At 34.4% G+C, this 15,134-nt stretch overlaps 2 protein-coding genes across 2 annotated transcripts; one reads left to right on the plus strand and one right to left on the minus strand.

Annotated features, from left to right (window-relative positions):
* Nucleotides 1-5,830: 5,830 nt before the first annotated feature.
* On the minus strand, nucleotides 5,831-10,719 carry LOC113504465 (protein kintoun). Its single transcript, XM_026886757.1, has 3 exons — nucleotides 8,558-10,719; nucleotides 7,874-7,994; nucleotides 5,831-7,179 (listed from the first exon to the last, which is right to left on the minus strand). Exons 1-3 carry the CDS (start codon nucleotides 10,576-10,578, stop codon nucleotides 6,790-6,792), a joined length of 2,532 nt encoding a protein of 843 aa, XP_026742558.1. The 5' UTR covers nucleotides 10,579-10,719; the 3' UTR covers nucleotides 5,831-6,789.
* A 332-nt stretch (nucleotides 10,720-11,051) lies between these two features.
* Nucleotides 11,052-14,913, plus strand: LOC113504466 (rRNA methyltransferase 3, mitochondrial). The gene is made up of 5 exons (XM_026886759.1): nucleotides 11,052-11,639; nucleotides 11,814-12,061; nucleotides 12,331-12,486; nucleotides 12,738-13,035; nucleotides 13,125-14,913. The coding sequence occupies exons 1-5, from the start codon at nucleotides 11,236-11,238 to the stop codon at nucleotides 13,291-13,293; spliced, it is 1,275 nt and encodes a 424-aa protein (XP_026742560.1). The 5' UTR covers nucleotides 11,052-11,235; the 3' UTR covers nucleotides 13,294-14,913.
* Nucleotides 14,914-15,134: the final 221 nt, after the last annotated feature.

Below are 15,134 nucleotides of genomic sequence, written 5' to 3' on the forward strand. Positions count from 1 at the left end.
TGATTATCTACCTGTACTATTATACCTATAGCTACGTTAGGCAGGTTTTAAGACAGTTTTTTACGGTAAGACGAAGACCCTTTTAGCTTCGAAGTTAGCAAAACATTCACAAGTTTAGAACTTTCCCTCACAAGACAGGTTAGGTATCTGTCAATAAACGGAAAATCAGTGGACTGGTTGATAAGGGTTCCCATAAAATAACCAGAAGCCAGGTAAGTTTTGATGAACCCATTACTCCTCATTTAATCCGATTCGATCCAATATTAATATGAATTACTTATGCGAATAAACGATTCATGTTTTGTTATATTTACCTTTGTGTATTATCGAATACCGGAGGAAAACTGAACAAAACATCTTATACATTATCTAAATTACATTTGAGTAACGATGAAATTGGAATAAGCTCTTATAGCTTATCTAAGATCATAATATATAGTACTTGTAATCGAATGTAGAGGTTGCAGTTATCCAATAAACAATTAGTACTGTTCCCTGCTCATTCTATATCTACTGCATGCAATTCGCTGAATCGATGCGCAACAAGCAAACCTCTGCAATCAACATGGCGGGTTTCCCAACCTCACGCCGAACCCTCAGTAGCCTGAGTACGTAATTACTCTTACCTAATTGGTTTCGCAGACAAATTAATTATTTAACGCTATAGGAATACTTTTTATTTATTTTTCAGAGACTTGGCTGCATACAAATGACTGTTAAATTAATTAGCTGTTTGTTTAACGACCTGTATTATATCCCCGCTATTATTTCTCCTTAAACGTTCTTTTCTGTAGGGAATAACGTTACAGAACTGTTTTATAATTTGTTAGATGCTCTTTGCTCGTTAATTAATTTTACAGCGTTGCAAGTTTTTCTGTCGGCTTTGGACACGACGGTAGGGGTATTTTCTACTAGGAAACTGTGCTAAGCCGGTATTTGTGTAGGTAAATAAGTGGATATAATTTCGTCGTAATAAGGACACGTTTATAAGGATTTATTATTAATTTCAGCTCCAATAATTGTACGTCGTTCCTTTTTCTAGATTCTCGTGTTACTAATCTCATCTCAGTCAGAGACAGACCCTGCGATCTACATCTGACTTGATCCCAAGTAATCGGATTAATTAATCCATCTAATGGGCCAATGGTAAAGGCAGGGAAAGGAAATAAAGTTTCTGTCGCACCGTTTCGTGGACGATGTTATACGTGTAACTATTGACCACACCCAACTTAAGACTTCGTCCGTCTTCGGGTTTTTTGTAAATTGTAGGATTTGTGGCAAAATAATATAAATATTAATAAAATTTGTTATTTACTTCTTAATAAAAAAGATTTCCAGCTAAGGAATTAAATTCTTGTGTCGCAGGCGTTTTAAAAACATTCAAGTCACATCAAGTCACATGCACCAACACAAATAGACTCAGGACAAGCATTCGTGAATTACAGAATCGTTTGTCCTAAGTGGTGATAGAACCCGCGATACGCCGCGTATGCTTGTCATGGTGACCTCAACCATTCGACTAACCAAGCAGCAGTCATTATACCCTCAATAGTATTGTTTGCTTCCTTCCAGTTGAGAAGATTAAGATTGATTAGAGGGTACACCTTGGAACTATGAAGATATATCTATCTGTTTTGGTAATTCCGAAGTTCCACTAAATTGTTTCCCAGTTGATTACAAGCAATCCAAATAACATACAATCCACAATAATGTCACTTTTCGTTTGGACTAAAATATCAAACTGTTTTAAATCATCGCTCCAAAAAAAAAAGGAAATAAGAAACGGAACCGGCCCTTGACCCTCATCGCAAATTGACGAATTAAAATCCCAAACTTTTTAACTTCTTTTCAAATCTAGTTTCCTTTGCGATGTTTTCCTTATTAATTTAGAAGGGTACGAAATGGAAATTCATGTATAAAGCAAAACTTTTACCTACTTTAAGACGTGTGCTATTTAATCTAATGCTCTCCTCTTTAAGTTTACGATCCACCTACATTTTAGCACAAGACCAAATTAGAAATAAGATGCCAGAAATAAAATTAATTAGATAGCTCTTTAGAGATGCTATAGACGAAGTTAGTTTAAGACCTGTCGTCGGCAAAGTTTCTCGTATCGTTATGAGATCTGTACCAACTAAGATAGGTCGGTAGGAACTAAGTAGTAAGTAGCTGTATCTAGTTTATGGTCTTAGTAATTACCTAAAAATTATATATCAAATTATTTTACTTTACTTAGCAAGAAGCTTCCAATAAGTATAAGATTTTGATGTGAATTTTATATAAAACTTATGTACCTATTTATGTATATGTAGACAAGTATAAAACCTTTTTTTGCTGAGCAAGGTTATCCTAATGGACACCAAACACTTTGGGGGAGAAAGCGGGTAGTGTCAAGCTCCTTCTGTCTAGACCTCAACAGCCGTGTACGGTGTAACTTTTCCAGTATTTGGTCAGCTTGCAGCATTAACAATACCTCGCACAACTAAGTATTCACCATTCTGATTAATTGCACAATACTCAATTTAGGGTCCTTTACAACTTATAGTGTGTAGGCAGAAAAATAGAAAAGCTGTTCTCCAAGATTGTGTTTCGGCACTGGTGTTAAGTACCAACGCCCACCCAATCAATTACCGATCTAATTAATACTTACTCGATTCGATTTTATGAGTTCTTTTAGTAATTACCATCCTTCACATACGGTAAAACGGGGTGAATAGAGTTTCAAGGGGTGAATAGAGAATAGTGTTTTTAGGGGGTTACATGAATATTTTCTTGCATTAAAATGCTTAGACACAGTTATTTTATGAAATACTTGTGAGTTTGCGTATAATCTTTATGTTTTGTCTAGTTAAACGTCCAAATTTTAATAAAAATTCTGTTTCTATCTACCCCAAAAAACTCTCTATTCACCCCGTTTTACGTAGGCATAAGTACTCTTCGTAATTAAAGAAAGCCGAACTGAATACAACCTCCTTTTTGAAATCGGTTTAAAAGATCTCGAAGTTCCTCTAGACTAGGTACCTAACACCTTATAATTTAACCATCATAAAGTTGCGACCCGTAACATCCTCGCTGCGGTAGTCGTCACACCTATTTGTCTGGCTCCACAGTCATTAGGAGCGCAGATAGTCATTTTGGTGTAAAATATTATACCATATATCAACGCGTAAGCGCCCACTGTTGAACATGGGTTCCCTCATAGACCGTTACAATGAAAAATTGTTCAAGCGATTAAGATTTTGATGTGAATGTTTTACTGTTTCAGATTGGTATAAACTGAAACATGTATCGAAGCATAAATTATTGTTTCGCATTGGATCTACTGTCACTAATTCTCAGGATATTTTGAAGCGTTATAGAAGTTTATGTATAGTGAAATAAAAAATGATAAATCGACGGGATTTTCAGAAATACAAAACGCAATGAGGACTTATAAAGAAGTTACTTATAGATTTCGACATACGAAAGAATACACCACATTCTACGATCTTTAAACATGTTTAAATCAAACCATCCGCATAGGTTAGCTTGCTCGGTGAGTAATTAACTACATATTAGCCACGGAGAACGTGTTATAAAAGAGCTCTTAAAACTTATGCCAAAACGGAGTTTGTTGTGCTCACTGCATACTTACACGCTTTAATCCTTAAATGGCCAAAAACTCATTTTACCCCTTCAAGAGTATACGCATATCAAATAACTGCACAGTTAATATACCACGCAATTATCCATGTAGTTACGTCAATCAAGGCCTCTATTTCAGTAAAAAATGCTAAGTGATACAAAGAAGGTTATATTATAGATCTACCGATCTATCCTTCATGCTTCAATAGGCGTATTGATATTATGATCAAAGATGAGAAACTTTCCGTGCAGTTCAGGAACGGAAAGCGAGTCTCAAGTATCTAATAGAAACTTATGGATAACTTTAAGAGATAAAGTTTTTGGAGTTCTTCTCAAGATCGTGGCATTTCTATCTGTGACGTAACTTGACGTAAGTATGTATCATGTTCTTGTATTGGTAAGTTCCTACCTTGAGTACCTACTTCTGTTGGTACTCATGGCCATAACTTTTGCAGCCTTTTACACAATTCTTTTTTATAGAATACTAGCTGACCCGGCAAACGTTGTTTTGCCGTATATATTTTTTTTTCTAGTTGTATGTATTTTTAATTCCACATTATAAAAAAAATAAAAACAAACAATTTCAACCAAAAAATAAAATACTTTTTTTTTAGTGTGAGCAACCCTTATCACTTAGGGGTATGAAAAATAGATGTTGTTCTATTCTCAGACCTACCCAATATGTATACAAAATTTCATAAAAATCGCTCGAACGGTGTCGGAGGAGTACGGTAACTAACATCGTGACACGGGAATTTTATATATTAGATTAGCTGTCCCGGCGAATTACGTAGATATCGCCTAACAGTGGATGATAACAATGCAGAAAACTATACATATTTTTGTACTTTTTCAGTTTTTTAAAACATTCCCTGGACTTTCACGAATATTTTAAGACTAAAATAAGCCATATCGGTTTAGCTGTTCCCGCATTTAAGCGGGACTAACGAGCAGCAATCATGTAAGTTCTGGGCCCAAAGATTGAAATGTGAACCTATTAGGTACTAAGATCTCAACGTCTTTTGCCCGTCAGCCTGTACCAGGCCGTACTTCAAGAACCTAAATATCTAGGCAGTTAAAATTATAAGAATACACAAATGAATTGTAGGTGCCTACGGTCTTAAATTTGACGAATGACCAATTTTAAATACTAACTTGCTTTATTTATATTAGCCATTTTGAATGAAACTCTCAGTGTTTAAAATCCGACTTCCACTAAGCAGGTTTTAATCTAATTTTGTAACTAGCGATTAGTACTAGATAGTCACATTTTATCTCAAACACACCTTTATATTTGCGATAACTAACTTGTTTCAATCATGTTTACCTTTTTATTAATTAGGATGTTGTAGAGAAGACAAAAACATAATAAAGAGTTTATACCAGTTTGACTGAGTAGGTAGACGGCAACCCACGCGAATAAAACATCTTTTTACAGAATTTTACTAGAACTCAGGTTGTTGAGGGTTACGAATCTGAAATATTTCAAGTATTTTTCGATATTTATGTAACAATAGCTGATATGTTATGATTGTCCTACGCCTACTAATTGCGCGGTGTTTTCAGTTTAATATGTGATTTGATAATACCTACTCAAAAAACAATCAGTACTTCTAAAATCAGTTGGAGTTCTTGAGATTACCAGACTGTTGAAGCCAGAGATCGTAGACCAAATCAAATATTTAGCTCTTTATAATCTTAATATACACGGTGATTTTTTAGTCGTCTTACAAAAGCACCCCAGTTCATGTATCCGACGTAAAATACCCCCAGGCGCGATTTTTTTTTATCATCAACTAAGATAATAAGTATGAAGAAAATTAAACAGGAGAAATCTGAAATAACCTCTTAATGTTTTTATCATGAACGTGTTCTAGTCATTGGATACATGAACTGGGCTGCTTTTGTAAGACGACTAAAAAATCACCGTGTAAGTATATAAATCTCGTGTCACAATGTTTGTCCTCAATGGACTCCTAAACCACTTAACCGATTATAATAAAATTCGCACACCATGTGCAGTTCGATCCAACTTGAGAGATAGGATAGTTTAAATCTCAAGTTATAGTCGCAATTTTTTCTAACCATGCGGACGAAGTCGCGGGCAACAGGTAGTATTGTATAACTTTATTGTAGTGTAGTTTCGCAAAAAGATAGCTAGGTAAAGTTGTAAATGTAAATTGAAAGGCAAAGTAAAACAACAATATCTAATCAATTCATGTATTAAACTAATTCACCAAACCACAATCATTCATTGTTAAATAAATTTGTAAACGTTACATCAAACATAACTCGCATAATTGCTCATACAATACACGCCTACGAGGTTCTTAATGAATAAAACAAAATGCATGGTTTATGACAATAGTCGACGGATACATTCCCACTGGTTATATTTTTTCGTTATTATAATACACGAAAGGCACTGATTTGAGTGTCAAATATGACAATGTTATTGTAAATTAGTAAACCAAGATTATGATTACACTCCTAAACATAATATAAATATTATTACTGTAGACATTTCCACTGTAAATTTTATACACTACAATCATGTGTTTTATTAAGTATTTGCATTGTGTAAACCTAGCAATCTATTGTTGCCGTGCAAAAGTGTTATTATCTAAATTAGGCGAGAGGTAGGCTTCATTCTCAGATAAAATCAATTCCCATCTCTTAACGAATTACAAATGACGTAAATCTAATTTGTACCATGAAATGCAGGTTGACTAATAAGTATATTGTCTAACGTGAGCAGAGTAAAATTATCAGACGTGTTTGTTGTCGAATGACTATAACTACAAACTTTAGATACTTTAAAATTTTCTAAATTTACTAAGTTCCGATTTAGTGTATACCGATTATAATTTTGAAATTTTTTAACTTGTATAAGTAATTTTGATTGTCCAAGATTAAAGACTATAAAGTATTTGATTAAATATAAAATATAGAAACCATTGCCATAAACTTAGCAAATTTGAAAATACATAATGGAAGGAACATTAACAATATACTAAATCATAAAGGAAATATAATACTAATCTAGCTAAGTATATCTAGACAAACAGAATCACTGGATATTCTAATACATTACATCTACTGGGTAAGTTATAACATTCCAAACAAGCCCTTTTTTAAAGGAAGCTGTAAAAGAGATGGTATATCTCACATGTCTAAGTCAAATATGAGATCATTTTTGAACGTAACTTCTAAGTATTGGCCCTTGTTTAACTTGTCTGGGTCATAGAAGTTGGTGTTATGTTGGATATTCTCACTGGTTATTGGTTCACGCTTTTCTGGACGTTTCGACGTCTCCGTTTCCCAGATATCGGCTTCTGCCTTATTAGTTACATTATCATTATTTCCTACTATATTTAACACGGATGTGTTTCTTTCGGAGGTTTCCTCTTCCTCATCTTTTTCGCTGTAGCCATCTTCGTGGGCAGTGTCAAAAGGTCCTTCGTCGGCAGTGTTTTTGCATTCAGATTCAGCGTCAGACGTGTCCGCGAGGCCGCTGTCACGGCGAGGCTTCAATACGGATTTCAACCTTGGCTTCTGTAACGAGACAATAACACATTAATTATATTGCACGGTCCATTATTAGATGGCTAATATTACATTATCTCTATGCCAATTTTACTAATACGTAGTGTCTGTTTTTTTACAGCGCGTTCATAGATTGATTATTCACCTTGAATTGCAAACAGGGAAATTTTTACATATACTTTGTTTTTGTTTACAATTCTTATCAATATGCAAACGAGATTTAACAAGCATGTTGACTTCGGAGGAGTTTTGCAATTTCATATAGGTTTTATATTACTCAGATAAAGAGCACAAACAACTGTTATTGATTGCTATGGTATTAACAGTTACGTAACCACAGTACAGTATTTTTTTTGTTACAGCTAGTTCAACTGTCGGTCATATCCACTCAGTCATGTTATTTATAAGATTGATGGGGTCAACGACACTACACATCGTATTGTGGCCAAGCAGTTAAATGAGATTTGTAAACAAAATGCTAAAGATTTTAGCCTAGAAATTAGTATCAATGACGTAATGTATTTTAAGTAAATATTTTGTACGTTTTTTTTATCATACGTCAATAAGACTTTTCCGATGTTTTTAAGCTAGCAGTATGATCATTGTTTGTTTTACTTTTAGAACTAAAGTGTTCGGTCTAGCATTGTTAAACCTATCTTATTTGTAACTTATGGTATTATACAAAAGTATTTATAGTATATACCTGAGGCATACTACTGATGTCATCCTCTGCTTCACTCTCGCTCTTTCTCCGGTCTTGACTACGCTTTTTACTCTTCTTCCTTTGATTTTTCTTTTTCTGGCCTTCTATAGACGAATTATACCTGCAATCATGCACATAAGCACATTGACTTGATGGAAAAATACGAAATTATTTGTTTACTATATCTTATCTGTATGCTAAGGATATTAAACCAAGCGATAGTGGTACTTAGATTACAGTTTATATAACTACAGCAGATAAGGTCTTAAGTCCAACATATTTCAGGCATACATTTGTTTTTATAGGCAGAACTATATTACTTATACACTTTATTTTTGTAATGTTACAATGATAATTGTTATCTTTTACTCTGTCATCCGCCTTTATTATTAATAACAATGCAGGGTTTCAGATAACCCACATTGATAATAAGCATCACAATATTATGATTTGAATGCTGCCAATTTACAGTTTTAGATTAATTGGTGTCAGCAGTTTGTGCAAAAGTTTTAATAGACTTTACAATCTCACTATTAATAGTGTTTAGTCATTGCTTCATAGCACTTTCTACATTAATCTCATATGAGTCAAATATCAAGGCTGTTTAATCAGTAGTTGACATGATAACAATATTATTTGATGGTGTGTATGTTATAGATACAAAATTTTTACAGTAGGGCTCACCTGTAAAATTGTTTTGCTATAACATCACTAAACCTAACAGTCTTCTTCAAGCTTGATTCTTCTGGGATACAATCTGAACTGATATAATCCATAGAAGAGGCTACATCTCCAACACTTGACTCGGAAAAGCTTCTCATCATGTTTGGTTTCCGGAGTATGCTCTTTGCACCATTCTCACAGTTACCAGAGTCAGTAAACACAATGTCCCTGTCCAAAGATGTTGGGGAATCTAAGTCATCTTCATCATATTCTATATAATTAGATGAAACAACTATGTTTGTCTCAGAGCCCAAGTTGGTTACCTCGACAACAGGAGTAACAGGCTCTTGTTCTAATTCCTCAGACTTTTCTTCTTTTGTCTTCTTTACCTGAGTCAGATCAAAATACTCACAAGTCATTGAGTCTTGACTCAACCCAATATGGAATTTCTGAGGTAAAGCTGCAGACAGTTCCAGCTGTAAAATAACATTATTGTCCCATGCCTCCCCTGTGACATTGTCAAATTTAACATCTTCATCAAATGAAATGATGGCTGCATAATGCACAGGTACAAAGCCAGCCCCAACTGATGTGAACTTAATGTAGATCTGATGGCCATCATTCTTCACCTGTACAGAGTCTGGCTCAGTGTTTTTGACATGGAATGTTAATGCTACTATATCATCCATCACATTATATGTGTATGGAGGGAGAGAGTACCCAAATGATGAGTCTAAAAATGCTTCAGAGTTATTATCACTTATGTTACAAGGCTCTGCTGGTACTGGGACAAGTTCCTGACTGACTACTTCAGCTGAGGTTGAAGACAGCTCTTCTATTAAGTTATTATGATTATCTTCATCACTATGACCTGAATTGTCCTCACTTTCCACACCACTATCCACTTTTAAAGAGTGTTCGTTACTGGTTAAGTTCTTTTTTATCACTGGTAAAGTCACTATCAACATATGTTTACTCTTATCGAACCTAGCTGTACCACATTCATCATTAACTGAATAGGGGAGAGTAATTTCGAGTTTATACTTGGCAGGTTTCTCTGAGGATAATTTAAGGTATTTCTCTTGAACATCCAGAGTGCAATCTACAGTTGATGACAGAAGTGGGAGGTATACCTCAACAACTATCTGGCTTGGTATAGCACTGTACTGTTTGCAATCTTTGTGATAAGTGTAGTCTTGAAGCTCTACATTTTTCTGCTGCTTGATGACATACTTAGGAATGGTGTATCCATTTTGAGATGAATGAATGAACTCAGAATTGCTTCTTCTTACTTTGCTAGATGTCTTTTTTGTTTCTTTAGGGATTTCTGACTTAGACTCGGTTTTATTTTCATTATAATTGCGTTGAGGGTAAAGCTTCTCCAACATTTCGGGCGATAAAGTTTCATCCTCGTCTTCCGCCGGGGGCTTATAGTCAGGATCTTCTTTCCTAATAACAGCCGCGGTACTCATCCCCTTATACTGAGACTTCGGAAAACGAAAGTTGTTACTATCTAGGTGAATGTTGTAAGTATTAGACAATCCCTCGAAGGCAGTTTTGTTTACTAATTCCCGAAATTGTTTGTTAACCTCTGCCATGCGGAGAGTGTCCGGATGGAAAACTACGTCGTAAATGACGCAACGTTGTTTATTACGGTCGTATTCTTCACGCGGCGGTATTATTGAGTATGGTATAAGCCAATTCATGCCTCTCTTCCCATCAACCACGTCAACCTTATAAGTCGGCTTATCCACTTTATCGTTGCTACAGATGTTGATGAAGGCTTTTCTGTCGCCGGCGACACTTGTTTTGATAACATAACCTCCCTTCGGATTGATAAACGTTACATCGTAACCCCGTTCTTTCTCAAGTTGGGTCATTTCTTTCTGATAAAGTTCCTGGTTAGCCGGGTCAAGTATTTCTTCGCAGTAGTCGCTAAGCAGATCTCGAAACTTCTTCGACTTCATAGCGTCTTGAATAGTCTCAATATCGTCTCTAGTGAGTCGAGGTTCATCATCACGAGGTTTTACTCCCGTTGCCATTTTGTTTAGCGTGTCTGTACTGATTTATAAATAAACACAATATACGCATCCACAAAATAATTTTCAGCTGACGATTGACGAATGATAAGATGCAATGTTGTACGGTTAAAAAAACTATGGCAATGGCCGTATGATCACAGATAATTTATCAATGTTTTATGTCAAATGGCGCTAGTAGCACCGTATAACACGTGTTGATTTTTGACTGAGAGATTTCATTTATTATTTCCAATTAAACAAAAGGGTAGGTATTTATAAACAAATATGAGCCTTTGATAAGAAGCCAGGTGCCAGGAACATGATACTTGGAGTAATATTTGCAACCATTCCACACACTGAAAGCATTAATGCAATATTTTTAGCATCGATTAGGTATTTTATATATTTTTTGTTTTACTTGGCTTAGTTGTACAATTATTCTTTTTGAAAGTAATTTAACATTAAAAAGTATCAAATATAAGCAATGTGATCAGTATGATCAGTAGCCAAAATTTATTCAAACGAAGACAGTGCCTTCGTTTATAAACGAATAATTTTTGACATTGACAGTTAGTATTCCTCAATAATTTTTGTGAGAGAAAATGAGCATTTTTTCTAATTTCTGAAAGATTAATAATATTTTAAGCCTTGTACTAAGTAGGTAACTAGATTATAGAAATGGCTAAAAATATCAATAAACTGTTCGTGAAAAAAATATTAGGACTATCGCCGGCGTTTCAATCGGTTAGGTTATATGCAAGGTGGTCACATAGATCTACGGCTAAAGTTTTGTTACCTTTTGACGAAAAATCGAAAGGAAATATTAAAAAAGAAAAGGTGATTGACCTGGATCCTTCCATCTTCAACAAGTCCAAAGCTCTCAAAGAAAGTATTACATCAGAAATAGACATAAAAAATCAAAACAAACAATCGACTTTGGCGCCTGAAAAATCTCAACAAATTAAACAAAAACGAGAAGAAAAGTTGAAAAAGCTCAAGTTTAATCTTAGCCAACAGAAAGTTTTTGATGAGAATAGCGAAATAATATATGAAAAATTGAAAGATAATGATGCGCGAGTAAGGTACGTTATTTTGTTGCCTTTTAGAAATGTGTGATTAACACCCTGATATGTGTATTATTATAGGTATTATAGATGAAAACGAACAGTTTGTTTGTCATTAATCAATTCCTTCTAAATTCAAATCCTTTCAGCTGTATGCTTCAAATAACTATAATAATCATATTTTTCTTTCAGTTCTCTTTTAGTAAAATTAAAGTCAAAGAAGGAAAGAATGCGGTCAGGACACATGCTAGTTGAAGGCTGGAGACTTATAATGGATGGTTTGGAGGCTAAGTGCCTGTTGAAATATGTATTCTTCAGTAGAATTGATGAATTGAACCGTTTACGACCATTCTTACCAAAAACTGGAGTTCAACTGTATAAAATTCCATACAAGGAGGTGACACTTTGGTCTGATCTTGAAAATAGTCCTGGTATTTTTGGTAGGTATAACCATTATGACTATAATTCTTTTTTCTTTTGATATTTCATCAATTTGTATTTAGTGACTGTGTAGTCATCTGGATATCTATCTTTAAAATATCTGTCATTTTTCTACATTTATTGTTACACATTTATAAATCCTGATTCATATAAATGGCAATGAAGGCAAAGCTAATGCCAAAAAAAATCATGCCTAACATTTTCTAACTGGCCAACCAGAACTGCCTTATTTGTTTTTTTGTAATAAATCCTCTTTTATTCATTTTAGGTGTGTTTGAGACTCCTTCAGCAGAGAATGTAAGGACACAATCAAAACCTCTGCCACTTCAGTTCATTTGTGACAACATAAGAGTTCCTGGTAACTTAGGTGCCATACTTAGAGTGGCTGTTGGTGCCGGCTGCGAGAAAGTACTGCTATCAAAAGGTAAGTAAATTAATTGTAAAACAAAAACTAACTTTTTCTTCTGACTTGATCTTCTTCTACAGCCCACATAAATCTTCTATTGGCCTCTCTTGGAAATAGTTATAAATTAGTTATTCCAGCTCATAAGTGGTCCTCAGCTGGGTAAAGGCCACTTCCTAAATAGAGAACTATAATAATTGAGAAAAACATTGTTTATGTAAGTTTATGATATTTTTCTTGTTTGTAATATAATTATTTATTTTTTATTTCAGGTTGTGTTGATGTTTGGGATCCAAAAGTGGTACGAAGTGCTGCCGGCGCGCATTTCAGACTACCTATTTATCATTCTATAGATTGGAATGAAATGCCAAACCACATGGAGGCAGATACATCATTATTTATTGCTGATAGCAACACTACACCTGTTGAAGATGCTACAGAAGCTGATGATAAGCTTGAAAGCTTACAAATGCGAGTGTTGCCATATTATGGTGTTGATTTCACAACCTTAAAACACACAACTTTGATAATTGGCGGAGAAACAGAAGGCGTTAGTTACGATAGTTATGCGTAAGTTTAATTAAATAAACATTAAATAACTTCATTAAAATAAGTACTAATAATCTAATATTTAATTAATTTATTATGTTTGTTTTCAGGCTAGCAGGAAAACATAACGGTTTACGGCTAAATATTCCTTTACAAAGAGGAGTTGACAGTTTAAATACTGGAATGGCAGCCGCTGTTATTGCATTCGAAATAAGAAAACAATTAATAAAAAAATGGACTCAAGATAAACTCGAAAGGCAATTTTCTGAATCTAAGTAGTTATGTATTATTTAACTAGTTGATAATATTGTGTAGATTAGTGTAGCTATTAGTTATTAAATCAAGTTAAATAAAAAACCGGTTTTTAAATTAATTAAAATTATGAATTTCAAACTGTAGATGCTATTCTTAACTTGCTGACATGATTAACAGATTCATTCTTATCAAAAGAAAAGCTTAGACCTACACAAATTGATTTAATTCATGTTTTATTTTCAAACAAACTGCTAATTGATGTTTTCTCCTCTGTCAATTTTTATACCAAGAATGTGATATACAACAGAAAAACAACAGTACAGTTAAAAATTGACAGATTAACACTGACCTATATTGAATGAGATGCCATGTACAGGGGAAAGCCAGTAAACAAAGTGCTAGACGAAGGATCAGAGATGGTCTTTTATTTTCAACTGCTGTCAGAGACACCTATCGAATTCCTTTGGTACTTTTACACCTTGCTTCTCACGAAAAAAAAGCTATCTGACATCGGCTGAAAGAAGTCGCTGTTATCAAATGGCTACGTGCTATTCAAATGCCATTCAAAATAATGCCACAGATATCTTTTCTTTACTTCATAGAGCAGACCAAAAGACATAGCCAATAATACGCCATAATGACGAGCGCCGTTTGGTTTAGTTTTAAATAGTAATGTTAACCGCGCCGTTCGTTTTACTCTACGGTAAGCGGAATAAAAAAATGAAAACTTTGGCGCAACAAAGATTTTAGTGCTTTTATTCCATCCTGGGCTCCTACCTTCACGTCTTAAAATGATATTGTTACGGTTATAGAAGAGAGGTGCTGCTCTATGCCATGTATTGCGTCGTCACACTTTCACAACCATGATAATATTACCTACTTTAAATTGTGTTGGTAGACTCCCAATGTTGCAAAAGGATAACATCACATTGAAGTATTATTATTAAATGGCACTGCCATGGGTACGGCTGAGTGAAGTTGTCTTTATTTCTCTTACCACACTTTCTACTACCCTGCAGCATTATTATTTTGCCCACGTATGTGTCCAGTTCTTTCTTCTCAGCATACATAGATAAATTATTCATAAATAGTTTACCTAATTTTGACACCTTTGGCTCTATACAAAAAAAGAGACAGCACCCTACGTCATGTAGCTCGCTGTCTTGCTTCCGCAACTGCAAAAATAAACTAAGAATATTAGATATTTTCGGCCCACAGATATGTTCCTTAACTTACTTATACCTACTTAACAACTATGTTTAGTCAGTAAAATAGCTTATGATAGCATTCGATACCGGCAACTGGCATTTGTTACGGACTGTGATTGTTATTTCTATCTCAGCGGCCCCGAGGCACTTACGAAGCCCTTTTGTACCCCCGGAGAGGTCGGACAGTAATTTAATATTTTATTGAAGGAAAATTGACGGAAAACTAAGGAATATTAGGTATCTGCTTAAAGTTACTTTATCAGAGAAAGGTTTTTATGTTTCGTATCTCTACTACTTACAACTATGTTTAGTCAGTTTCTGTTGCAAGAATTGGATGATATTGCGTGATGATTGTTGTTTCGGTACAAGAAATGTATTTCTTTAATGTTGAACCGTAGAAGATAAGAAAGAACTAGTAATAAGAAACTATTAAATACAACATTATTTTAATGTACTTAATCTTGTCTATCGAACCCTTAACATTAGAAAATAAGCATTTAATTATCACCAGAACATCAAACAGACATTTTAAAAGCCGACTTTTATATAAACCTACTAAGAAAGAGCGTAAAGTAACAGCGCAGAACCAATTTTAAAACGATCTCTATCTTTTTGTCTTCAACGCTCTTTCAATGTGCAATTCTGCACATCGTTATT

Source organism: Trichoplusia ni, chromosome 22 (genome assembly GCF_003590095.1).
Source record: "Trichoplusia ni isolate ovarian cell line Hi5 chromosome 22, tn1, whole genome shotgun sequence".
Lineage (NCBI taxonomy): Eukaryota > Metazoa > Arthropoda > Insecta > Lepidoptera > Noctuidae > Trichoplusia > Trichoplusia ni.

What these genes read in the sequence shown, in the direction of transcription:
- LOC113504465 (XM_026886757.1), bottom strand. Translation starts at nt 10,578, where the DNA reads ATGGCAACGGGAGTAAAACCTCGTGATGATGAACCTCGACTCACTAGA. An exon ending in ATAGCAAAACAATTTTACAG is followed by an intron (nt 7,995 to 8,557) that starts GTGAGCCCTACT and finishes GCATGATTGCAG; the next exon opens with GTATAATTCGTCTATAGAAG. An exon ending in ACATCAGTAGTATGCCTCAG is followed by an intron (nt 7,180 to 7,873) that starts GTATATACTATA and finishes GTCTCGTTACAG; the next exon opens with AAGCCAAGGTTGAAATCCGT.
- LOC113504466 (XM_026886759.1), top strand. Translation starts at nt 11,236, where the DNA reads ATGGCTAAAAATATCAATAAACTGTTCGTGAAAAAAATATTAGGACTA. An exon ending in GATAATGATGCGCGAGTAAG is followed by an intron (nt 11,640 to 11,813) that starts GTACGTTATTTT and finishes TTTTTCTTTCAG; the next exon opens with TTCTCTTTTAGTAAAATTAA. An exon ending in GTTAGTTACGATAGTTATGC is followed by an intron (nt 13,036 to 13,124) that starts GTAAGTTTAATT and finishes GTTTGTTTTCAG; the next exon opens with GCTAGCAGGAAAACATAACG.